A 25,244-nucleotide genomic window follows, 5' to 3' on the forward strand; every position below is an offset into this window, starting at 1 on the left:
CCCCCCCCCCCCCCCCCCCCGGGTTCCCCACCCAGGATGAGGGGCATGCCCTGAGAGAGAGAGTCCTCAGGGTGTCAGAAAAGACCTCAGGGCCACCACACGTGGGTACTGTTGCAACCTATCTTGTTAGTGGATTCTGCTTCTGCACATGGGGGTCTTCTAGAGACTGCAAGCTCCCTGTGGGTAAAGTGTGGGAGGGATGGGATAGGACTGGCCTTTAGGGTTGAGACCCCACCTAGTAGTCATTTCTTTCCTTCCAGTTTCCTAACCTATCCAGTTCTTTAGTCTCAGGGCTGTTGGGTCCTCCCTCGTCCCTTCCCCTTCTTACACCCCCTCCCCAAGTCACAAGTTTTCTCTTTGGGGCTTGTTGCTGCAGTCCCTGCTCCAGCACCGAGTACCTGGCTGGGCCCTGGGCACGCACAGGGGCCGTAGCCCCACTGTGTGTGGGAGCCATGAGGATCCTGGCTAACAAGACAAGGTGTGTGGGTGTCATGGAGGGCGGGATGTGTGTGTGGAGTGTGGGGAAGGGAAGGGCCAAGAAGTGCCCGGGCTGAGCTGTGCTGGCTTAGAGAGTAAGCCTCCCTGGGCACCTAGCTTCCAGGCACATGGGAGGTCAGGATGGGAAGGCCTACCCTGAGGCAGGAGCCTACAGCCTTAGTGCTTGGACCCAGGGGACAGAGGGGAATGGCAACCAACTATGCCTGCTGTTTGGTCCCTTTCAACCTGTTCCTCTTAAAAACAGTTTGAGTAGAACCCCCAGCCCCCACCCCACTGTTGGGTCCAATGGCAACCTCTGGCCTCAGTCTAGCTGGGAGGTGGGGGCAGTGCCTGCCTTCTTCCTCTTCCCCAGGAGAAGCCTGCAGACAGGGGCAGGCAGCAGCAGCAGGACAGCAGAGCTGAAATAAATCTGAGCTGGTGTGGAATGAAGGGGGATAAATATCCTCTCCCAGTGATGTGATCTTTCCAGCAGCTATTAATAGGTCTCCTGGGAAGGGGAGGTGGTGGGGGGAGCCAGCTGGATCTTAAAGGGCCCACAGCTTAGGCTGCCAGAATCCTTGGCTTTAAGCTGCACTCCAGTCTGCCCCACACACCACTCCCCTTCCCCTTTCTTCCTGCTCCTGCCTGCCAGGCCTGCCTGCCAACTCTCTTTGGGCTTTCCCCTTCCTGCTCTGGGGAGCTTTCTGGACCAGTGGGTACCACTCTTGTGCTTTTCCCCACTTCCCCAGGGGAATGGGACTGAGGCATAAACAGTGACCTTCAGGTCCTGTGCCCCTTTCTGCTAGTGTTGGGACACATGAAAGTTGAGGTTTGGGACCCTGGAAGGAATCTGAAGACAGCAAACCCTAGAAGAGAGGATGCTTGACTGTTGGTCAGATGCTAGTGTGTGGGGGGTAGTGGTGCCATAGAGCCTTGCAGCCTGACGGGATGCCAGGGGTGTAGGTGGATTCTGCTAAGGAAAGGCTCTGGTTTTCATTTGACTTGTGGGGGCTTGAGGGGGGAGGGGGTTGCCCCATCTTCATCCTCCAAGGTGAATGGCATCAACCCTTGTCTGAGGAGCAATGGAAGGAGGTAGGGAGTAAGCTGGTAAGTCTTATTCCCTACCTCCTTAAGTCTTACCTTCAGAGGTAAGTTTTACCATTAGGTAAGACCTACCATTAGGTGAGGCAAGATTGGATAATTAAAATCCAGGCATGCTAAGCCCCTTTCAAGATTAACTTTTTATGTCTCTCTTACCTTCTCCCAGGTTACCCCACCCCAGGAGGAGAGAAGCTCCAGGGAGCCCGCCATTGTCCCCCCGTGGCCACTGCCCCTCTGCCCCATCCAAGCCAATGCACCCAGAAAATAAGTTGACCAATCATGGCAAGACAGGGAATGGTGCAGTCCAATCCCAGCACCAGAATGTGAATCAAGGACCCACCTGCAACCTGGGCTCAAAGGGTGTGGGGGTGGGAAACCATGGGGCCAAGGCCAACCAGATTTCACCTGGCAGCTCAAGTCTGAAGAATACCCAGGCAGGGGTGCCCCCTTTCAGCTCACTCAAGGGCAAAGTAAAGAGGGAGCGGAGTGTGTCTGTGGACTCTGGAGAGCAGCGAGAGACTGGAACTCCATCCCTGGATTCAGAAGCCAAAGGTACCCCATTTCCTCATCCCCAAGAGTCCAGCATGTCCTACAGTTCAAGGCCTAGACTTGCTGGGAGACCATTTTACTATCCTCCTTGCCTAATCCTCATCCCCTGCTTCCCTTAGGTGCCACCCATGATGGGGCCACACAGAGTGATGGGGTTTCTGGTCAGTCTCCTTCCTTCCTCTCTTGCTTTTCCACCAGAACCCTTATAGGGGAAGAGGGAGGTGGTCTGGGGTGAGAAGCAGACCTACACATCCTAAGAACCTCCTGGTGTCTGGGCTGGTGGGAGCTGCTGAACAGCCACTGGCCTGGAAGAGTAGCCACAGCTTCTTCCTTCCCTCCCCCAGCCCTAATTAGAACCAGCTGTGCTTTGTGCTATGTGGGGGAGGGGAAGCAGGCAGTGGGGCTGTAAAGAGAAATCAGAAACAAATGGTGGTGTGGTGGGGGCCAAGAGATGGATGAGTACCCACCATAGCCTGGGCATTGCCCTGGGATATCTAGGAGAATAGGTCTGGGTGTGACAGGTCAGGGCCTTTGGGTACTCACTATGATCCCTGCCTGTCTCTGTCCTGCCCGGGCAGAGGTGGCACCCCGGAGCAAGCGGCGTTGTGTGCTGGAGCGGAAGCAGCCATACAGTGGGGACGAGTGGTGCTCCGGACCAGACAGTGAGGAGGACGACAAGCCCATAGGGGCCACCCACAGTAAGTGCCTGTCATACCATGGTGCTGTGGCCCGTGGTGCCCCTGGGGGGTGACTGCCCTAGGGGAGCCTTCCTCTCTTCACCTAGGCCACAGGCAGCAAACACAAGTCCTGCAGGCTGAATCCAGCCCGCCACCTGGTTTTATCTGGCCCAGCATCTTGTTTCTACCCTGTGGCAGCAGGGAGCTCCTTGACCCTATTTAAAGAGTGGTTACATTTATATAGTCCTAAAGTTAGATTTGGCCCTTTGAAGGCAGTACAAGGCTGATATGGCCTGAAGCCTATACTTCTCTCTAATCCCACCTTTCAGACTCTGTGGTTCCCTGCACTGTGACAGTTCTGTGCCTGCTTTCTGGGTGCTTAGTAGCTCCCTCTTCCTAAGAACCTAAGAGGGGTGGGGTGAACCTCAGGTAGTTTTGCCACTTTTACCTCCTTCCATGAATTTGTGGTATATGCTGCCACCTACTGGTGAATGGAAGGAGTGCTGCAAGAGTCCAGCATCATTTTGTAGTGATACTATTGGCTCTGTTGTGCAAAGCCTTGCTAAGCCTGGGTGTGAGATCTGACACTGGCTGTGTCTCTGGTGCACTTCCCTAACCTCTAATTGACTCCTGGCAAGTGCCCAGAGAACAGTGCCAGGGCAACACTGTAGGCATGGGAGGATGCCCATTCTCATTCTCTCAGTGGTCAGCATGTATTTGGGCCTTGCACAAGTGAAGAGGGGAGAACCAGACATAACCCTGTCCTTGGGACACCCATACAAATTTATTTGGTGCTTTCCTTCAAGGCTTACATTTGTTTTGGGGGGTAGGGTGAAATAGGTTAATGCATAAGAAACTAGCCAGACAATGTTAAATTGTGAGCTTGTTGAAGGCAGGGACTTAAGGAAGGAAAAAAGTTTGCTACCTTGCTACTTCATAGTAGATAATCAGTCCTTACTACAGCTTTGTGAGGTAGTTGTTATTATGATGCCTATTGCAGAGGAGGAAACACACTCAGCAGCTGTTTGTGGAATGAGTAGACTCTCTGTGGAGTTGGTTCATAGATCAAATACTGAATGAAGTCTCTGCATCTGGCTGGGATTTTAAGATCATCTGGTCCCAGATCTCTCCAAAGGGACTGACTGGCAGTTCATGAGCCAGTCACTGCCTCCAAGAACATCTGCTCCGCCTTCAGCGTTTTTTTTTTTTTTAAGATTTTATTTATCTTTAGAGGGGAAGGGAAGGAGAGAGGAAGAGAAATATCAATGTATGGTTGCCTCTCATGTGTCCCCTGCTGGGAACTGGCCTGCAACCTAGGCATGTGCCCTGACTGGGAATCGAACCGTGATCCTTTGGTTCGCAGGCCAAAGAACATTCCTATTGAAATAAAGCCTGCCTCCCTTCCCATAACTTGTACTCAGGAGTCCTAGTTCTGTGTACTGAATATGTACCTTCTTTCCCAGGGTAGCCTTCACATGTTGAGGTTGGCTCTCAAATTCCTCCAACCCCAAACTTTTGGCTCTGTTCTTCTATATAAAATTGGAGAGACAGGGTCCAGAGCAGGGCCCCTATGATAGTTAGGACTATCAGATAAGGTTTATTCAAAGACAGGAACTCAACATTGGGCTTGTGGGAAGGGGGCTGCTGTTCTGGCTTAAGGAGGCAACTTCAGGCATTTTTCCTTGTATGAATTGAGAGTGCTGTCCCTTCCCATCTGCAGGCCAGACATTCTGCCGTCTTCATCCTGTCATGGGAATGGGTCCACCCACTCACCTAGACCCACTGATGACCAATTGTAGATTTTTTTCTAGGCTTGGACTTAGAGTCAAGTTTGTGACTGCGGAACAAATTCTCTCTGTTTTCCCAATAATTTTTTTAGTCTGTGACTTGACTTCTGAACTTGTTAGAAAAGTAGATTCCTTTGACCTGCCCCCTAGGCAGGGCAGGAGTTAGTGTTTCCATTTTATAGATAAAGGAATTGAAGCTTAGAGGAATGAAGTACCTTGTTCATAAGGTTGCAGTCAGTTAGTGATGGGGCTAGCATGAAACACCATTAATCATTTGAATTATTAATTTGTGCATTCTCTTTTCCTTCTCCCCTCACCTGGTCAGTGTACATGCACACCTGGCAGACTGCAGCATGAGGGAGCAGAGCAGGTCTCTAAGAGCGGGCTTTGCAGACTCTTCAGGGAATCACATTCATAAGTATCCATTGCAGAGCCAGTCACATGGGAACCTGTTCATAAGGGTCACACTTTCTCTCTCCTTTCACTCCACATGGTTGCCACAATTTCCATCCTGGTCAAAGACTGGCCTAGTGCAAGTAAGAGTGGAAACCACGCTAGTGAAAACATCAGATTGTGACAGCAAATGACCCAGTGGGCACCAGCTGTAAAGCAGTGAGCCTCTATCCTTGGGCACCTCTGGGATGGGGTAATGGGGGTGCCAGCTGGTTCTCTTTTTTTAAGTATGGGCTGCTTACCCTCTTCCCTTTCATGCAGATTGTAATGTAGCAGACCCAGCCATGGCGGCCCCACAGCTGGGTCCTGCACAAGCCACCCAACTTCCCCTCAGTGAGAGCAGTGCACCAGGGCCCCCACATGGGCCTCCCCCAGGCCTTCGGCCTGATGCTCCCGGGGGTGGAGGTGTCCCTGGAAAGCCTGCCTCACAGTTCGTGTATGTCTTCACCACTCACCTGGCCAACACGTAAGTGCCTTGGGATGAGCCAAGCTTGCTTTTTTTAAAAAAGATGTTATCTCTTTATTTATTTAGAGAGAGGGGAAGGGAAGGAGAAAGAGAGGGAGAGAAACATTAATGTGTGGTTGCCTCTTGTACACCCCCTACTGGGGACCCAGCCTGCAACCCAGGCATGTGCCCAACCGGGAATCAAACCGCCCACCCCTTGGTTTGCAGGCTGTCACTCAATCCACTAAGCTGCAACAGCCAAGGCCAAACTTGCTGTCTTTATGTAGCATCCCTGAGCCTGGGGGCCTGAGTGAGCACCCATAGGGGGTCAGGATTGGGTTGGGTTGGGTTGGGTTGGGTGAAGGTGAGGGCTCCTTCCTGCCTATCTGAGCTATTTGTGCCCGGGTCCTGTGCAGGGCTGCGGAGGCAGTACTGCAGGGCCGGGCTGACTCCATCCTTGCCTACCACCAGCAGAATGTGCCCCGGGCCAAGCTTGACCAGGTGAGTATGGTGCCTGGTCCAGGTGTGGTGCTTCTATTAATAACCAGATTGGCCAATGCATCCCCTTACTGCCTCATGCTCTGCCTCTGTCCTCTTGCAGGCCTCCAAAGTGCTGCCCACCCCAGAACCGCTACCCTTGAGCACATCATCAGCAGGCACACCACAGTCCCAGGCACTTCCACTGCCACCACCACCACCTCCAGCCCCTGGCAGTGCCCCCCCTGCTCTGCCTTCTGAGGGACCTCCTGAGGACACCAATCAGGACCTGACACCCAACTCAGTGGGAGCTGCCAGCACGGGCGGTGGGACTGGGGGTACCCACCCTAATACCCCTACAACTGCTACCAACAACAATCCTCTGCCTCCTGGAGGAGACCCCAGCAGTGCCCCTGGCCCTGCCCTACTAGGGGAGGCTGCCCCCACAGGAAATGGGCAGCGGAGCCTGGTGGGCTCAGAGGGCCTGTCCAAGGAGCAGCTGGAGCATCGGGAGCGTTCCCTCCAGACACTTCGAGACATTGAGCGGCTGTTGCTCCGCAGCGGGGAGACTGAGCCTTTCCTCAAGGGGCCCCCGGGAGGAGCAGGTGAGGGGGGACCACCAGCACAAGCCCCTCTTGCCCCCCAGCAGCCACCCACGGCCCCTCCCAGTGGGCTGAAGAAGTATGAGGAGCCCTTGCAGTCCATGATTTCTCAGACACAGAGCCTAGGGGGCCCCCCGTTGGAGCATGAAGTGCCTGGGCATCCTCCGGGCGGGGATATGGGGCAGCAGATGAACTTGATGATGCAGAGGCTGGGCCAGGACAGCCTGACGCCAGAGCAGGTGGCCTGGCGCAAGCTGCAGGAAGAGTACTATGAGGAGAAGCGGCGGAAGGAGGAGCAGATTGGGCTGCATGGGGGCCGGCCTCTGCAAGACATAATGGGCATGGGGGCCGTGATGGTGAGGGGGCCACCGCCTCCCTACCACAGCAAGCCTGGGGATCAGTGGCCACCTGGAATGGGCACACAGCTGCGGGGGTCCATGGATGTCCAAGATCCCATGCAGCTCCGGGGCGGACCTCCCTTCCCTGGCCCCCGTTTCCCAGGCAGCCAGATGCAACGGGTGCCTGGGTTTGGGGGCATGCAGGGTATGCCCATGGAGGTGCCTATGAATGCTATACAGAGGCCTGTGAGGCCAGGTATGGGCTGGACCGAAGACTTACCCCCAATGGGGGCACCCAGCAATTTTACCCAGAACCCTGTGCCCTACCCAGGTGGGCAGAGTGAAGCAGAACGATTCATGACCCCTCGGGTTCGTGAGGAGCTGCTGCGGCACCAGCTGCTGGAGAAGCGGTCACTGGGCATGCAGCGCCCTGTGGGCATGGCCAGTGGTGGTGGCATGGGGCAGGGAGTGGAGATGGAACGGATGATGCAGGTGCACAGGCAGATGGATCCAGCCATGTTCCCTGGGCAGATGGCTGGTGGTGAGGGACTCGCAGGCACTCCCATAGGCATGGAGTTTGGTGGAGGCCGGGGCCTTCTGAGCCCCACCATGGGCCAGTCTGGGCTGAGGGAGGTGGACCCACCCTTGGGGCCAGGCAACCTCAACATGAACATGAATGTGAACATGAACATGAACATGAACTTGAATGTACAGATGACCCCACAGCAGCAGATGCTGATGTCACAGAAGATGCGAGGTCCTGGGGACATGATGGGGCCACAGGGCCTCAGTCCTGAGGATATGGCCCGAGTGCGGGCTCAGAACAGCAGTGGCATGGTAGGCGGCCCGCAGAAGATGCTGATGCCCTCACAATTTCCCAACCAGGGCCAGCAGGGGTTCTCCGGGGGCCAAGGACCCTACCAAGCCCTGCCACAGGACGTGGGCAATACCCAAGATATGTTCAGCCCTGACCAGAACTCAATGTCCATGGGTAATGTGGGGACCACCCGGCTTAGCCACATGCCTCTGCCTGCTGTGTCCAATCCTTCAGGGCCTGTGCATTCAGCTCCAAATCGGGGGCTGGGTAGACGGCCTTCGGACCTTACCATCAGTATTAATCAGATGGGCTCTCCAGGCATGGGGCACCTGAAGTCACCCACACTTAGCCAGGTGCACTCACCCCTGGTCACCTCGCCCACTGCCAACCTGAAGTCACCCCAGACTCCCTCACAGATGGTGCCCTTGCCTTCCGCCAATCCACCAGGACCTCTCAAGTCACCCCAGGTCCTCAGCTCCTCTCTCAGTGTCCGTTCGCCCACTGGCTCTCCCAGCAGGCTCAAGTCTCCCTCCATGGCGGTGCCTTCTCCAGGCTGGGTTGCCTCACCCAAGACAGCCATGCCCAGCCCTGGGGTCCCTCAGAACAAGCAGCCGCCTCTCAACATGAACTCTTCCACCACCCTGGGCAACATGGAACAGGGTGAGTCAGCTCAGCTGAGCAAATGAGCACTGAACTGTGGCACTGGGATTCTCCCAGGTGCATGGCTCTGCTCGAGGGGCAGATGTTGGCATTTGGGTGTGGGCTTTAGCACATGTTAATCTCCCAGGAATTTTCACTGGCTCACACTTGGGATTTCATTGCTTGGGATCCTGTGGCTGCAGAAACTGGAGAAGCGCAGGGTCGGGGGACTGTAGTGATAAACATGCAGGGCTCTGTGTTCAGTGGGATGTCTAAATCAAGGTGTGCCTGGAGGAATCAGGGAGATTTGGGAGCTGACCTCTCCCAAATAGCCAGGTTCATTTCCTCTGGCCAGTCACCCCCTACTTTTTTTGTCTTCCTGCTTCTGTAGGTGCCCTCCCGCCTAGTGGTCCCCGGAGCAGCTCCTCAGCGCCTCCCGCCAACCCTCCCAGTGGCCTTGTGAACCCCAGCCTGCCATTTACTTCCTCCCCAGATCCCACACCTTCCCAGAACCCTCTGTCATTGATGATGTCCCAGATGTCCAAGTATGCCATGCCCAGCTCCACCCCTCTCTACCACAATGCCATCAAGACCATCGCCACCTCAGATGATGAGCTGCTGCCTGATCGGCCCCTGCTACCCCCGCCACCACCACCGCAGGGCTCTGGGCCAGGTGCGAGGACCAGAAGGTGGCCACAGGGAGAGGAGTTGATATGGGCACTGAGGGTGGGGTGAATGGGCATGGCCAGCAGTCAGCCCTGTGGTCATGCTGCCTTTTATGTGCTTCCATAGTGCCCTGGGAGTGGGGGTGTGATGTCCTGGGACACAGTGTCCACTTGCATAGTCATTTAGTGGAACCAAGCCCAGGGCACTTGAGCAGTCTTTGTAGCATCCCTGCAGTGTACATGGCAAACTGGGCCAGCAACTGGGTCTCTTGGCTTCTAACCTAAATGCCTCAAGTTTCTTTCCTTGCACCCAGGGCAGGCCAGTGGTGAAAGTCTTCATCCCTGGCACTGGCTGGGTGCATATAGTTCCTCACCCCCTTTTTTCTTTCCCCACAGGGATCAGCAATAACCAGTCCAACCAGATGCACCTGAACTCAGCTGCTGCCCAAAGCCCCATGGGCATGAACCTGCCAGGCCAGCAGCCCCTGTCCCATGAGCCCCCACCTACCATGTTGCCCTCCCCTAACCCTCTGGGTTCCAACATTCCACTGCACCCCAATGCTCAGGGGACTGGGGGACCACCTCAAAATTCAATGATGATGGCTCCAGGGGGCCCAGACTCCCTGAATGCCTCCTGTGGCCCTGTGCCTAGCTCTTCCCAGATGATGTCCTTCCCACCTCGGCTGCAGCAGCCCCATGTTGCCATGGCTCCTGGCGGGGGTGGAGGTGGGGGCACTGGCCTGCAGCAGCACTACCCTTCAGGCATGCCCCTGCCCCCTGAAGACCTGCCCAACCAACCGCCTGGCTCCATGCCCCCTCAGCAGCACCTAATGGGCAAAGGCATGGCTGGGCGCATGGGTGAAGCATACCCACCGGGTGTGCTCCCTGGGGTGGCATCAGTGCTGAATGACCCTGAGCTGAGTGAGGTGATCCGGCCTACCCCAACAGGAATCCCTGAATTTGACTTGTCAAGGATCATCCCCTCTGAGAAGCCAAGCAGCACCCTTCAGTACTTCCCCAAGAGCGAGAACCAGCCCCCCAAGGCCCAGCCCCCCAACCTCCATCTCATGAACTTGCAGAACATGATGGCTGAGCAAAATCCCTCACGGGCCCCCAACCTCCCAGGCCAGCAGGGTGTCCAGCGGGGGCTCAACATGTCGATGTGCCACCCTGGACAGATGTCCTTACTGGGCAGGACAGGTGTGCCTCCACAGCAAGGCATGGTGCCTCATGGTCTGCACCAAGGGGTCATGTCTCCACAAGGCCTCATGACCCAGCAGAATTTCATGCTGATGAAGCAGCGGGGCATGGGTGCTGAGGTCTACAGCCAGCCCCCACACATGCTCTCCCCACAGGGCTCCCTCATGGGCCCTCCACCCCAGCAGAACCTCATGGTGTCCCACCCCTTGCGGCAGCGCAGTGTGTCTCTGGACAGCCAGATGGGCTACCTCCCTGCACCAGGCAGCATGGCCAACCTGCCTTTCTAGCACTCCATTATTGGGTCTGGAGGTGGGGCAATATCGCAAATATAACCTGAAAATATTTTCTTCCCCTCCAGTGTTGGGATGACCTGGGGTCAAGGGGTGGGTTGGAAGGGGTGGGAGAGGGCTTGTGTGGGGAATGGCATTTGTGGCAACCAGATGTGCTGGCAGCTTAGTGGGAATGGCAGAGTGGGGTGGGGGGCTTTGGGTAGGGGTTTATCCCATTTTAGCCATCAGAATACCCCTCCCTTACTCCCAAGACCTATGGAACCTCTTCCCTATGTCTTGGCACTCGCCCTCATTCTGCTGTGTATGGAGTCCTTTGGGGAGAGGGAAGGGGAAGTGAAATCTCCGTGCTTTATCCCTTTCCTTTCTGCTGCTGTCTCTTCAGTGGTCCAGCTTCCCTTTCCTCCTCATGGTTTTCTTACTCCCACCTGGTTCTCCTGTTCTTTTCTTCCTGTTGACATAGCTGACCCCCTCTTCCATCCTTCCCTGCAGGTGGCTGGCCAGGTGGGCAGGTGCCAGCTATAGCTGTAAATAGAGAGCTGCGCTTTTGTGCTGGTTTGTGTGTGTGCTGTATTTCTGTGTTTTGATAGAAGTCACACAAAAAAGGGATAAAAGAAAGCCCCCTTTTTCAAATTATTGCCTGTTCCATTCTTCTGGACCCAGGGGCATGCAGTCTTAATACACCTATGCACTGTTAGCAGTGTTTCTGGGTCCGTAAGAGACAGATACCATTCTGGTCTTCTCCCCAAATGGTGAAAGAACCACTCTAAATGGTGGTCAGACCACCTAGGCTTCAACCTGGTGAGCCCCAGCAGGGCTGAGACCCCCTAGGGCAGTGATTGATTCAGGAGAGCATGTGTGCATGCATTTGTGTTTACCCCACACAGGTCACACAGGCCCCTGGCTTCCCAGTTGTGGATGTCTGGTGTCTCCTGCTGCTACATCTTAGCCAGAGCTTGAAGTCCTTGGTCCCCAGTCTGGGATGAAGGAAAGGAGAAAGGTGGAGGCTCTGTGCCTGCCTTGAGTGGAGCCATGGAGGAAAGGCCTACGGCCCAGATGGTCCTGTGCCTGCTGCAGTAGCCCTGGGCCAGGTAACCCTCAGGGCCCTGATTCTTCCAGAGGCTGTCATCTACTTCTATCGACGAAGGAGGAAGGAAAAGGGTTTGGACCAGTCAGTCTCTCTCCCATCAACCTCCACCTGCTGAGGATGGATTATAGAAAGTTGGAATAGGGGACCATCCCGTTGACTTTTCTCTGCCTGCCACCCACTCACTGGCAGAGCCAGGGCTCTGCCCACCCAGGCACAGTCAATGCCTCCCTCTCAGCCCCAGAAGAGCTCCCCACCCACCTCTGGTCAGAGCTGAAGCCATATAAGACTGGGTGTTTTGCCCAAGTAGTAAAACACTTCTCTTTTTCTTACTTCCTTTCCTGCCTTGTAAGGTGGCACGGCAGTTCCCTCCCTGGCTGAGGCCTCCAGGGCCAGGGGTCATTTTTAGATAAGGTGTCTTCTGCCAGGGCCTCATGCTCAGCCTTCCTGACCTGCAGGGCCCGGTCTCACATTGGCAGCTGTGATACAAAGGGAATTTGCCCCCACTTCTCCCAGTCTGGTGCTGTCCTCAGTCCACTGTCAGCCAGGTCAAGCGCTTTCTCCCTGGCTGGTTTCAGGCTTTGACCTCCCCCAGCCCTTCCCGGGGCCAGGGAACCAGGCCTCTATCCAGGAGCCACCTGCCCTCCATCTAGTCAGGTGCTTTGCCTGCCCTGTCTCAGCCTAGGCCTGTGCCCGTGAGCCCCCCATTTCTGACCCCAAATTCTCCAAACTGACTCTTAAGTGTTTCCTGCCCAGATGAGAGGGGTCAGACTGCAAAGGGCCGAATGCTCTCATTCTCTCCCACTTGCACCATCAGACTAGTTTTTCAAGGTAAACTCCACAGGCCAGCCTACTTCCGTCCATCCATGGTTATAACCCCAGCCATTTTGTACCATTATATAAATAAATATATATATATATATACATATATATATAAATATAAATATAAATACAATATGTGAAGACATCCTGGTTTTTATTTTGAAACAGTTTTTAGGCTTGTTCTGGGGGTCTCTGTGCTGCCTGTACTGTATTGACCTGTTTTATAGGTGCCTTTTTATTAAAAAGAAAATTAAAAATCTAATCTCTTGCTTTTTTGCTTCCATGTCTGGCTCCTCTAGTGCCCAGCTTGCTGTTGGATGCTGGGAGGAAAAGGAAGACCCCAGAGCTTCCCCAGTGTTCAGTGGTGAAAGCACAGTGCCTGAGTCATATCTCTGACTTCCCTTGTGGGGTCCTCCTAGGGAATTTGGCTGATTAGCTTGAGTGGGAGTAGGCAACTCAGATGTGCCTTCAGCAAGATACTTGCTGTCTGACTCCAGCTGGACCAAAGGCTGGGGTGGAACAGGGAGAGCAGGTGGGCTGGTTGGGTGAGCATGTGTAGAGCAATTTCCTCTGTTCCATCTGAGTAGTGTCCTCTCCAGGTCAGGGCTCTGCTTCCTGGGGTCTAGGGACTTCCCTGCCCAGGCCTGCTTCTCACACTTGTGTAGCTGAAGAGGATACCACAGGTGGCTCTTGTTGAGGCCCAGAGAGCCTGTGTCCTGGGTTTGGCCTCCACTGTATGAGTTGACTCCCAGAGGCCTCTTTCCCCTTTCTTTTCAGGGATGTATATATTGGTTCTGACTTCTAGCTATTTTAGCTAAGTGCTTTCTCTGCTGTGGTTGGGACCCTTTTGCTGTTTGAGGAGGTTCTGGCTGTGTGACTCACTGGGAGGAGGCAGGGAGGGACTATTCTGCCTTCTCCATCAGTGCCCGGAACCCTGCTCTGGGACCTCTCCACCCTGGGCAGAGAAGATAGCTAGCTTTGGTTTATAATTATTCCTTCTTGGGACTGGGGAAGGAGAATCTTTTTTTTTCTCCCTCTGGTTGTGCTCCTTTATGTGGCTCAGCCTTAATTCTTCTCCAGGACACTGGCTGGTCTCTGAGTGTGTGTGGAATCTTCCCTCAGTCTGTAGAACCACCCAGGGCCCGGTGACATGGAGCTGATCCAGTACCATTTTGGTTAGAGCCAGGGGCAGCTCCCTAATCTGAGTCAGTCTGAGCTTCCTGCTTGGTCAATATGCTGCAGGCCTGATGGCCTGGCAGATATATTTGTTAGAGACTGAGACATGTTAAGGCCATATTCTGATGCCAGCTGGGCTTTTCTCAGCCTTAACCTCTATCCTTCCCTTGGTGTTCGGCTTTTAATCTCTTTTGGCAGATGGGGTAGATGGTTGAGTTCTTGGAGGGTAACAACTTTGCATTTCTAAGATAGAAGTAAATTTGTTTCTCGAACTTTGGGTGGTTAAAATGAGAAAAGGCATATGGGACCCTCAGCCCAAAGTAATTCAGATGGGCACAGTTATCTTTTGTTTTGCCTTTGAGCTGCTTTTCCTTCACTGGACTCCATCCTAGCCCCAGGGTTGAGAGAAGAGCTGGCAGGAATGTCCTGGAAAGGTGCATTGATTTGTCTAGCTGCCCCAGGTAAGGACACCGGCCAAAGTGAGCTCATAGGATTGCAGCTCCTATTGGAAGGGTTCCAGCATCAGTGCATCCCCCAAGAAAGTAGAAACAAAGCAGGGCTGGGACCTAGAAGGTGGTGAGGGAGGTGGCATTCTCTGACTCAGAGAGACTGCTTTTGCGCCAACTTGGGAAGAACTGGCAGAAGGAAACAGGACCGGCACAGCCCAGCTTGGTCAGAATTCGTGACAGGTCACTACGGAACTTCACTCCTGCAAAGGTGTAGAGCATGGGATTGAGACAGCAGTGGGCCAGGCCCAGGAATTCACTCATGGTGATGGCCACAGAGAGATAGCTATTCAGCTCACAGCTATTGCTCACAGCCTTCAGCCTTGCCAGGGTGTCCAGAAAAATGATGATGTGGTAGGGTGACCAGCAGAGAAAGAAGACACTTGTCACCAGGATGGCCACCCTGACTGCTTTCTGCCGCTGAGGGCGACGTTGGGCCTGGCACAGCCTGTGTACCACCCCTACATAGCACCAACCCATCACTAGCATTGGCAGCAGGAATCCTCCAAAATGGTAGAGGAAGCGGGAGGTGAACCAGGCATTGGTTTCAGCTTGGTTCTCTTGGGAAAAGGTGCAGAGTGGCAGAGAGTCATTGTGATGAGGTTGGCTGACCTTGGCGAAGAGAATCTCTGGCAAAGCAAAGAAGAAGCCTGCCAGCCAGATGGTCACACAGGTGATATGGATGGAGAGGAGGCGGCGATGGCGGTAGGCGTGGACGGCATGGACAATGGCCAAGTAGCGGTCCACAGCAATGCAAGCCAGGAGTAGGCTGCTGCAGTAGAAGTTGATCTTGTGCAGAGCAATCACAGTTTTGCAGAGGAAGGTGCCCAGGACCCAGCCAACAGAGCCCTCAGCCACAGCAAAGGGCAAGATGAAGACCAGCAGGAGGTCAGCCACTGCCAAGTGGAACAGGAAGGTCTCGGTGGAGCTGCGTGTCTGCCGATGCCGCTCCAGGATCACCAACACCAGGATGTTGCCCATCATACCCAGGAGGAAGATGAGGCCATAGGCCACAGGCATGAACACAGCTTTGAAGGAGGTCAGGAGGGGCCCCTCAACTGTGGAGCAGATGTGATTTTCCGGTGGGGGGTTCTCCGTGCTGTCATTGTAGTTACCTAATTCCTTGTACTGCATGGGCAAGGAGACAGGAGGGCAGAGAACTGAGGACCCATCTTTTCTCCAAGAGATGGACCCTGACTACCTTGTAGACGTTCCCTATCTCCCAGGCTAACTGCTTTTGTCCCTGCACTCCCAATATGTCCCACTGACCAAATCCCGATTTCTCATTATATCTCCTTGAACAAATCATTTTGCCTTTTTCAACTTCAGCTTTCATCTGTAAAAGGGACTAATTGCTCACAGGGTAGTGATGAAGATGAAAGGAGATACACGATGTGGACATGTTTCACAAATCCTGAGGGGCTGCGCACCTGTAAGTGATTCTCTGTGTGTGTCCTCCGGTTTGGAAGGCTGCAGGCTCAGGGACTAGGATGAGAACTTCAGTTTGGGAATGGTTCTAGCTGGGACAAAGAACCATCTTGTCCAATTTCTAAAACCTAGGATCCCACTGATAAAATGGGTGCTGATGTGGCCTGCTGGCTTCCTCTTGATTTGTCCCCCTATTCCTCTCTGTTGTCATCATAACTGAAATTGTAGTAATAGCCTTCTGATGCAATTCATCTGCACAACAGGCTCAGGTATGTAATATTCCTAATTTTACCAATGTGTCTCACTAAGGATCAGGTCTGTTTCAACCCACTTGATCTAACCCCAGAGCCAATGCTTCCACTGCCACTAGGCAGCAGTGCCCGGGCCTCCCTCTCTGCTACTTCTCATCACTAGCAAGCTCCCTGCTTGGCTCTCATCTCTGCTGACAGTAAGGACAGCTTCAGAAGCAGAAGGAAGTGAAGGAGACCAGGCATGGCAGGAGAAAGCCTGTTCCAAGTGGAGGGAGCCCGCTCTCTCCGGAAGCTCCCTCTTCCCCAGCCTCCCCAACCCCCCTTCCCTAGCCCCTCCCTGCAGCAGTGCTCAGGGTGTTTACTCAGCTAACCGCAAAGGAAGAGGGGGGTTGGTTGTGCCTGTTTTCATACCTTTCACTCACAGCTGTCCCCTTGCACCTGCTCCACCTCACTTCCCAGCTCTGTGCTTCCCACCCCTCCTCTAATAGACCATGACATTGATCTCCATGGCATTTCAAAACCGATTATAACCAAGTACTGTGGGTTAAAAAAAACAGTCTATAACCAATGAGCATTGGGAGAGAGAGGGTGGGAGAAGGTATTATGCACCCTGGCTCTAGGTGGTCTCATGCTGCCCTCCTGCCAGGAAAGTAATCCTGCACAAACGGGTGGTTGCAATGGCATCCAGAGGTCCCAGTTGTGGGTCATATGCTCAGTCTCAGTGGCAGGCAGACCCATTCCTCAATGTGGGTCTTTTCCTTCTGATCCCTAGGGCAGGTGACTTTGAGAAAAGGGGGTGAGGGGATACATTAATACAATGGCAGAGCCATCTGCCCACACCCCACAGCAGCATTCCTGTGCCAACACCTCAGTCCAGCCCTTTTTCACCCTAATGCTCATGACTGTCTCTTCATGGGTCTTCACTCTTACCCACCTCCTGCACAGAGGACAGATTAATTTTCCAGTCCACAAATCCCTAACACATCAGTGTCCTGCTTAAAGTTCTTTACTGGTTCCCATTTAGTTATACAGTTTTTTTCTTTTTTCTTTTTTTCCCAGTTCATATTGAAGAACAAAATTGGTTATAAGAAAAGTCGTGTTTGTGAGAGAGTGCAAGATTGGAGTAAGCTAACTTCAGTGCTTTCACACAACAGAAAATAATGCAGTGCTCAAAAAGAAATGGGGTTCATGTTCTCTTGGGGAAAGATATTTAACCCATATTGCTCAATTTCAGAACCAGTTACTTGGCATTCCTGCAGCATGATCCCATTGCCTTCTTTTGCTGGGGCTGGGGCTGGGGGGAGGAGAGGCAGAATTCAGCCTCCACTTCTTGCCTTTAAACTTGAGTTCTCCACTCTTGGCTCATGTGGTGTTTCACACATAAACATAGTTTTTTTGTTGTTGTTCTAGTACTAGCTGGGTGGCTCAGTTAGTTGGAGCATAATCCTCTACACCAAGTTGTTGGGGGTTTGATTCCCTGTCAGGGCACATACTCAGGTTGTAGGTTCACTCCCTGGTTGGGGCTATGGGAGGTAACAAATCCATGTTTCTCTCTCACATCAATGTTTCTTTTTCTCCCTTCTTATGTCTCTAAAATCAATAAACACACATAATTTTTTTTTAAAAAGTAAAGTGGTTCTACTTTCATTTGGAAACCCTAGAATTGCAGGGTGAGTTCTAAACACCTCCAGAGAGGACCTTTAAATCTCTACAAAGTATGTATTCCTCTAGCCTTTCAAACCTCATCTTCTACTCTATGGCTTTAGACAGCCTACCTTCCGGGCTCATCATTCTACTGACTGTCTGCCCTCAACACCCCAGCACATTCTGGTCTCTCAAATTTTGCTCAAACTTTTCCCTTTGCTGAGCAGTCCTTAAATGTGCCTATCTAATTCCTATGCCTCCTTCAAGGCTCCACTCAACCCATCCTCCTAGCTCTTCCATTTGGAATCATATTTCTTTTCCTACATTACATGTGCATTTATTACAGCACTCAACATTGGGGTGTCCATTTCCTCTCTAGATGAGGAGCTCTGGGAGGCAGGACTTCTCTAGCTACCTTACAAGGCTATGTTATTTTTTTTTTAAGATTTTATTTATTTTTAGAGAGGAGAAAGGAAGGAGAAAGAGAGGGAGAAAGACATCAATGTGTGGTTGCCTCTCAAGAGCCCCATAATGGGGACTTTGCCTGCAACCCAGTCATATGCCCTCCCTGATTGAGAATCAGACTGGCGACCCTTAGTTTGCAGGCTGGTGCTCAATCCACTGAGCCACACCAGTCAGGGCAGCCTTACAAGGCCATGTGTTTTACACATGAGGGACATACAACAAATGTGTCCTGAACTTCTCTGGGAGCAGTTTCCCAGAGAAGACCAGGGGCCCTTGTAGTCAGTCTTTAGGCAAGTCCCTCTGTGTCTCAGTGGACATTTAGACACTCTTTTTTACCATTCTGCAGTTCCTGCCTCCTCCCAATGCCCTTGATAGCCTAGAGTTCTTTCTCTGTATTGGGAGCTACTTCCAATATCATCATTGAATACAACCATTGACTCATACTGGAATTCAGCAGAAATTAAAGGGGAAAACAGTAAGATGAGCAGTCTTCACGCAGAGGAAAGCAATTCAGAAGGAGGAGAGAAGCAGAGCTTGTAGTCAGTGGGATTAGCCTCTACCTACTTTACTTTGGCAGTGGTGGGAGCCTGGCTGTCCTACTGCCCTGTTGAGGGCTTAGGTGTGGCTAGCCTGTCTGGCCATAAGGTCCTTTACAAGAAACACTCCAATTCTTACTCTCTAAAGCATCCATGTTGATTGGTTTATTTCTCATTTAAAGCCAGTGCAGTGGGATGTGGGGGCTCCATCTCCCAAGAACCCAGGTTTAGATGAGTGTTGTGGGGTTAAGGTATATTTTTTTCCTCTTTGCCAAGAGGTATTGTTTGGCAAAGTGCTCAGGCAGAGAGGGGAAAATGGGAGAAAGCTGTTTTGAGGGGTACTGGGAGTTGGCAATACATCTCAGCAGGAGGTATCAAACAGACATTTTGAGGGCTTGGGAGTGGCAAGTGTTAAAGCCACTTGCCAGTGTACCCAAGGGATTAGGCACCCTATCCTTCCCCCAAACAAGCAAGACTGGCTTTGGCCTGGTGGCAGGTGAAGAATCAGGAATCCTGAATACCATAAGGGGTGGAGTACCTAAGGGTGCTCTCTAAGACTCATGCCCAAAGGGAGGACAATGCTGGCAATCTGGCCTAGCAGTAATGGACCCTCTCCTCTTACGTACGTTCATGCATGCATATGCACATTCTGACAACAGTTTACACCCTGCATGGATACAGATGTGCCCAGGTTGGGCCACAATAGTGTGGGGTGTAGGCTAGCACCTGGTAGACCACAGCCTTACACATTGGGCAGGGACCCATGCTCCAAAGAAGGCAAGAAAACATGATGACCGGGATGATGTTGAATACAGAGCCAGGAACATGGGTAGAAAATTGCTGTGAGCACTGGGGATGGGTCAGGTAGGGGCTAGAACATTCTGTGTCTGGTTTTTAGGTGCCAGGAGAAGGGAAGATGGGATTACAAATGTTACTCTTCTTCCTTTCCTCCCTTCCTCTGCCCCTCCCTCCTTTCTTTCCTCAGGAGCCACTGTGGGACCCAGGTCCCTCTCTACATAATTAAGGTCTCCAAGCCCCATCTGACTTCAAGTAATGAGGCTGCCTTACTGCCCTGCACTGTCTAGCGTGAAGGTCGGCTAACATTTAGGGACTGGCATTCTAAAAGTAGGTGGAGCAGGGAGGTGTCTAGGACATTCCCCAGGGATATGTCCTGGATCCTCTCCTCTTTTACACTTGCTGCCCTTGATGACATGGTTGGAGAATACTTTAGGGCAATGCAGAGCTCTTCACAATCTGGAACTACGAGTTCAAACTGACCAGATGGAATTGATAGGGAAAATATAGAAGTAGACTCAGGTTTACTACTCCAACTATCTGGGGACAAATTAGTGAAGATCCAGCTTGACAACAGTTTATGAGAAAAAGACCTGAGAGTTTGTTGACTGGAAGCTTAGAATGAGTCAAATGGGTGACGTGACAACCAGAAGTGCTACTGCTACTCTACTGTAGGTGACCAGAAGCCTACAGGTGGGTATCTGGCACCAGTCCAGTTTGCTTGGTCCAGACGAGGATGACCAGTTTGCTGAGGGTTCTGACAACCCCACCTTGGGAGGGCATTTTCAGGTACAGGGGTGTAGAATCTAGTGAAGAAGAGACTTGAGTCCTGGAGAGCTGATTTCCTCAAGGACTGGCAAGAGTCCCTGTGGATAAGAGGGCAAGCTGGTCTTATTAAGTGAGGTTCTAGAGGGCAGACCAGAAGAAATGGGCAGAGGTTGGAGTTCGGGTGTTTTAGTTAGAGGAGGAGAAAGAACCTTTTAACAGGCAGAACTGTACAATAATGTGTTGGGGTTCTTGGGAGGAAGAGGAATATTTGAGCCCCAGTGTGTGGGAGGGGAGTCTTCTTCCAGAAAGATGACTGGGTCTTGCCCTCAAATGCCATTTGCTTCTATCTCCTAGATGCTTGGGTTCTCTGGCTGTCATGACCTGCTTAGGGCTGAGCTAGTTTTTACCATGATCTTCATGTTGTTCAGCACCTGGGCGGGAGCTATTTTCTTCTGTCATCTGTCTGTCTTGCAGCCAGTGAATGCCGCAGCCTGTCTTTGCTTCTTAGCCTCAAGGAGTGGAGCAGGGTTCCTAAGTGCATGGCTCACCAAGGCAGAGACCTAGGACTCCAGGGGCCTGAGGCATCTATACAGAGATGTAGATCATCACTCTGACCATAAGCAGTACACACAGGCTCATCTTCTTTTATGTCCTTGTTGGGGTATTCCCAGCCAAGAGTCAGGAGCTGTGAGTGGAGCCAACCTCTCTCATTCTATTCTTCAGTGGCTTGAGGGATGTGGGGATCTTGGAGAAATAAGACTGGGGTAAGGGTGAGGCTAAATGTCTGCATCCTGTACTCATCTCTTCCTTTGGAGGACCACACTCCCCAAAGACCATGTGAGTCTGTTTGCCATTTGTCAAACTTCTCCTTTCCTTGTCCTCACCCTTCAGGAGTGAGCCTGCCAGGCTCCTTTTCCATCTCTACCCAAGGGCTTCACCTATTAGGAACATGGTACTACTTGGGATGTAGTTCTGGGGGGAGGCTTTAAACTACCCTACCTCTGCACTGAGTCTAGATTTAAGGAAGTCCACCTTGGCACCCTGAATCAATTTGCACTTTGGAGATAGAGTCACATAGTCTGAGGGACAGGTAGATGGCTCCTAGGTATGTATTGATTTGAAATATTTTGTCCCATCATTCCTGAAAGAATACTCATTCTTGTTTCCTGATTCTCAGTGCAAAATGCATGGCCACTTTTTATGCCATGGTGCCAGAGTGGACCAGCCTCAAGGAAGGCAAGAATTTCTTGGTGTAGACTGGCCTGTGTGCCTGAGCCCAGATTGCTGGGCTCCACTCCCAGTGCTCACCACTCCCCAGGCCGGCCCTGGTTTCTCCCTCATCTTGAGCCCTGCAACCACACCCACTTAGGGCCTTCTCCACTGTGGCTCTTCTTGGACTTTTGACTTGGTTTGGGGCGGGGGCACCCTCCCTTCCCCCAACCTAAAGCCCAGAAATGCCTGCATTGGTTTCGGTTCCTCTTCTTCACGTGTCCTTAATGAAATGAGATTACACGTGGACGGGCTTTGCAGCCTGTGCTGCTCTAATCACACTGAAATCATAGTTTACAGGGGTGATCACTGGGGAGGGGTCAGGGGAAGCCGGGCCCTGAGGTTGGGCCAGCTTCTCCTTATTCTATAGTGGCTTCCTCTCCTGGATGGTATGCAGGATGGGGCTGGAGGTACAGTTTATGACAGCATCCCTGGCAGGTACCCCAGCTTCTGGTTCTGTTAAGAGGAGACTCCATGCTCTCAGAGGCTTTTCTATGTGTGCTCGAACTTGCCTCCCCACCAAGATGAGTCCCTGACATGCTTGCCCAGGGCCCTGTATACCTAGCCATCTAGGGCTTTTTTTTTTTTTTTTTAGTTTGGATTCTTCATTCATGGGATTAGCAGCCCCTCTTATGAAAATGGGTATTTTAAGCAGCTAGAGTTGATCTTAGATTTCAAGAGGAGAAAGGAGACATAGGATGACCAACATTTGGTTTATGGCCAAGAGCCCCCAGTTCCAACACTAGAGTGTAGAAACCAGTGTTCTAGAAAAATAAACCAATATGTGGTTTGGACAAGGATAGGGAGAGAAATAGGAAGCAAAAGGAATGGAAGCTAGTCTAACTCCTAGAGAAAAGGTGAGCTAAGACCTTCTTTAATGAATCACAAATAATTACTGAGAAGCGACTACATGCAGCACTCTTCTACTCTACCACCCAGGGTTTCTGTGCTGAGACACTGTCAGGGAGACCGTCAAAACTACTCAAGGCCCTTCTGTGAGTAGGTGGGGCTGGAGGGAGAGTCTGTGCTTCTGAGGGGCACAGCCCTAGGGAGAGAGTGTGAAGGAGGTAGGGTGCAGGTGAAATGAGGCACTTGGAGCTGGTTGAAGAAGAGCTCCAGAGCCTGTATGGTCCCAAGACTCTTGGGCTCCAGGCTAGACCCTGACTGAGGGGATTCTGGCACACTGGGATGCCTGGTTCAAGACCACTCCTTTGAAGTGATATGAAGCAAGGTACCAGGTATCTCTCCCTGGACTGCAAATTTTCTTTGATATATGAAACATGCCCTGCTGTCTCCCAGCCCCCAGCCACCACCTGTCTCTAGTAGGTCACGCAGTGAAGTGAGACATGCAGTTAGGGGAAACTGTTGAAGTTTCTCAGAAGCCAGGACCAGCTAGGTCTGGTATAGGTTATATGATATTCAACTGGGTCAGGGTTCGTGGTCAGCTTGAAGCTGTGGACAGAGGCAGACACCCAGTAACCTAATCAGGTGGGGCTGGGGGTCAGTATTGGGGACCAGGGTGGCAGCATGTTACCTTGTCAGGGCAGTAGGGTTTTAGTCTGATTTGGGTTATTGCCCAGACTCTGTGATTAAACTCAAGGCCAGCTTCATGGGCCTGAGAGACCCATGAAGTCACATGGGGTCCTATGCTTAGAGAAGAGTCCTGTGCTTGGTTTAGTGTTTAGTTGTTGCTATCATGAAATTCTTAATACTTCTTTAACAAGGGACCCTGCATTTCATCTTTCATTGGATCTGACTAGACAGATGGTTCTGGCTCTACTTTTATCTGGGGATTAGATCTGAGAGGCCAGACTTGGGTAATTAGCCCTTCCCCTCACCTTCTTCTTCCCATGTTCTATGTATTTTTCCAAGCCTTAGAATCTGGCAAGTGAGAGGCAGATTATTCCAGGCAAGTCTGGAAATGTGGTTGATGGACTTACAGTATAGGCTCCAGCTAGGGGAGTGGGAGGGTGAGTTAAACGTCAGGAGAGATTTTGGCTATATGAGAAAGAGTTTGGATTCTTTGTAATCTAGACCAGAGTGCAGCTCACAGAGTGTTCCTTTCTCTATAAGTACCACTGGCCATGGAGGAAAAGGAAGAAAAGACCACAAAGAAGTTTCTAAAATATCCTTAAAACAATCCTCTGCTGCCTGGAAACAGGAGCCCTAGAGTCTCTGGTTGAGATGCTCCCCACACACATCCTTTGAGAGTCCAGTGAAAATCAAGCCAACTGAACCACTCTTCTTCATGGGAGAGACTTTTTTGGGGCAGAGTGTTGGGGCACTATTTTATTAGCCTACCCAAGAATACCTTATCTCTAGAGATTCTAGTCTTTTGAGGGAGGCCACAATGTGTTCTAAGACATTTCTAGGATTAATACAGAGTTCTCTCACCAACTTGGTACCCCCTACCCCTGAAATCTGGCCCACTGGGATTCTTTTCCTTGCTGACCACCTGTTCTCACTCTTCCTCAATTTAGCACATATTCATTGTCTAAAAGCTTCTGGTGAGTGATTTGGGTTTTTTTGGCTAGACCACATGCCAAATTTGAGGGCTAAGACCAGGTTCTTAACTTCTCTAACACAGAATGTAGTGCTCCCACGATATAATCGCATAGCAAAAGATGAATAAATATACATTGGTTGATCAACTAGCAATGCCACCCTCCTAACATTAAGAAAACCTCCAAAGTTCTTTCCTGTCTAGCCCCTTATGCCAGTCCTAAGAGATAAGGAGATAATAGAAAGGCAAAGTGATTTGTTCCAGGTCACATAGCAAGTCTGGGAGGATGCAAGAGCTGAACCAATACTTCCAACTCCCTCTATGTCCATTTAAGTCAACAGCTCTGTTTACTTGCTTCATCCATGGAATGGGCCAATGGGCCTGTCTAGATTCTCTCAAGCCATAGTGGGAGAGGACTCCATAGATATCCCCTCTTCTTTGGGCCCTGGGAACAAAATATTTAGAATTCCAAGTAGGGCCTGGGCAACCATGAGCTATCTGTCCCTACTCACCAGGTCATCCAGGTTGTAGTTTATGAAGTCCATGTCCAGGGTTAAGGGGAAGTTCATAGTTGTAGCTGTTTGTCTCCAAAGTGGTCACTTGCTGTCTGATGTTGAGAAACTCTCCGCTTGATACTTATAGCGAGGTGGCAGCTGTCAATGCAAATTTAAACAAATGAGTGTGTGATCTCCTGGGGCTGCATAGGACCTGCTGTCTGCCTCACAACTCATCACTTTTTTTTTTCCACTGGGTCTTTTCTTTTCTTCTTTTTTTTTTAAAGAAAGAGGGAAAATCCCCATAGCCTCAGTGCTAGTGAAGCATTTCAGCTTCTTTCCCGGCAGTAGTTGTCTCATTTGGGGCTTGTGACTTGTTTAAAGGCTGCCCTTCTCCTCCCTGTATCTCCACAAGCCTTACAATAAGGGAATCAGTCATGCCTTGGGATGAAAATCATCACAGTGGGCTGTGACATCACCAGTCAGTGGGGCAATAAGGAAGACTCCACATAGAAAGGGAACAGGAGAGCCCTTCTAGGACCACTTCTTCAAGCCATCTCCAAACCTTCATCTTTCTCATCACGAGAGTGAACCATCACCCAGTTTGCATAAGACAGAGAGTCCCTTGTTCAGGGAAATCCATAAGTCCCCGACAAACTGGGAGATTTGGCCACACTACTTGCCATCATCCCTTTGTGCAGGCTGGGCAAAACCCCTTCCCTCTTTAGCTCAGATTCAGAAGAAATAGTTTAGAAGTTTTCAAAGGCAACAACACCGAAACATTATTAGAAGACGAAGATGAAATCACCAAGCACAAAGACATAAACAATTAAAGTTATTTTCTGATTCAAAAATAATTATGTTCTAGCTACAAAATAACTTGATTGGCATATAAATAATTAACATGATATGCTGACTGCCCAGCTAAAGTAAATGTTTACTCAGAAGGGCCTTGAGGCCCAGAGAAGGAGAGTAACATCCCCAGG

At 51.5% G+C, this 25,244-nt stretch overlaps 2 protein-coding genes across 7 annotated transcripts in view; one reads left to right on the top strand and one right to left on the bottom strand.

The window, feature by feature from the left end:
- Positions 1–12,685, top strand: part of BCL9L (BCL9 like) — a 27,915-nt gene extending 15,230 nt beyond the window's left edge. For 2 of the 6 annotated variants that reach the window (XM_037067569.1, XM_037067570.1), the window contains exons 2-10: positions 377–478; positions 1,745–2,130; positions 2,247–2,288; positions 2,706–2,825; positions 5,306–5,510; positions 5,906–5,990; positions 6,091–8,383; positions 8,754–9,035; positions 9,424–12,685. In XM_037067569.1, coding sequence (XP_036923464.1) covers positions 453–478; positions 1,745–2,130; positions 2,247–2,288; positions 2,706–2,825; positions 5,306–5,510; positions 5,906–5,990; positions 6,091–8,383; positions 8,754–9,035; positions 9,424–10,514 — 4,530 coding nt within the window. In that variant the 5' untranslated portion in view covers positions 377–452 and the 3' untranslated portion in view covers positions 10,515–12,685. The remainder of the gene's footprint in view (positions 1–376; positions 479–1,744; positions 2,131–2,246; positions 2,289–2,705; positions 2,826–5,305; positions 5,511–5,905; positions 5,991–6,090; positions 8,384–8,753; positions 9,036–9,423) is intronic. The other 4 variants (XM_037067574.1, XM_037067573.1, XM_037067572.1 and 1 more) reach the window with 3 other exon arrangements.
- On the bottom strand, positions 12,559–24,615 carry CXCR5 (C-X-C motif chemokine receptor 5). Its single transcript, XM_037067576.1, has 2 exons — positions 24,277–24,615; positions 12,559–15,233 (listed from the first exon to the last, which is right to left on the bottom strand). The coding sequence occupies exons 1-2, from the start codon at positions 24,331–24,333 to the stop codon at positions 14,166–14,168; spliced, it is 1,125 nt and encodes a 374-aa protein (XP_036923471.1). The 5' UTR covers positions 24,334–24,615; the 3' UTR covers positions 12,559–14,165.
- Positions 24,616–25,244: the final 629 nt, after the last annotated feature.

The sequence above is a fragment of the Sturnira hondurensis genome, unplaced genomic scaffold, assembly GCF_014824575.4.
Source record: "Sturnira hondurensis isolate 20B ecotype Veracruz unplaced genomic scaffold, ASM1482457v3 Scaffold0017284, whole genome shotgun sequence".
NCBI lineage: Eukaryota > Metazoa > Chordata > Mammalia > Chiroptera > Phyllostomidae > Sturnira > Sturnira hondurensis.

Coding starts and splice junctions, on each gene's coding strand:
- CXCR5 (XM_037067576.1), bottom strand. CDS start 24,333: ATGAACTTCCCCTTAACCCTGGACATGGACTTCATAAACTACAACCTG. Junction 15,234..24,276: donor ACTACAACCTGGATGACCTG/GTGAGTAGGGAC, acceptor TTGCCCATGCAG/TACAAGGAATTAGGTAACTA.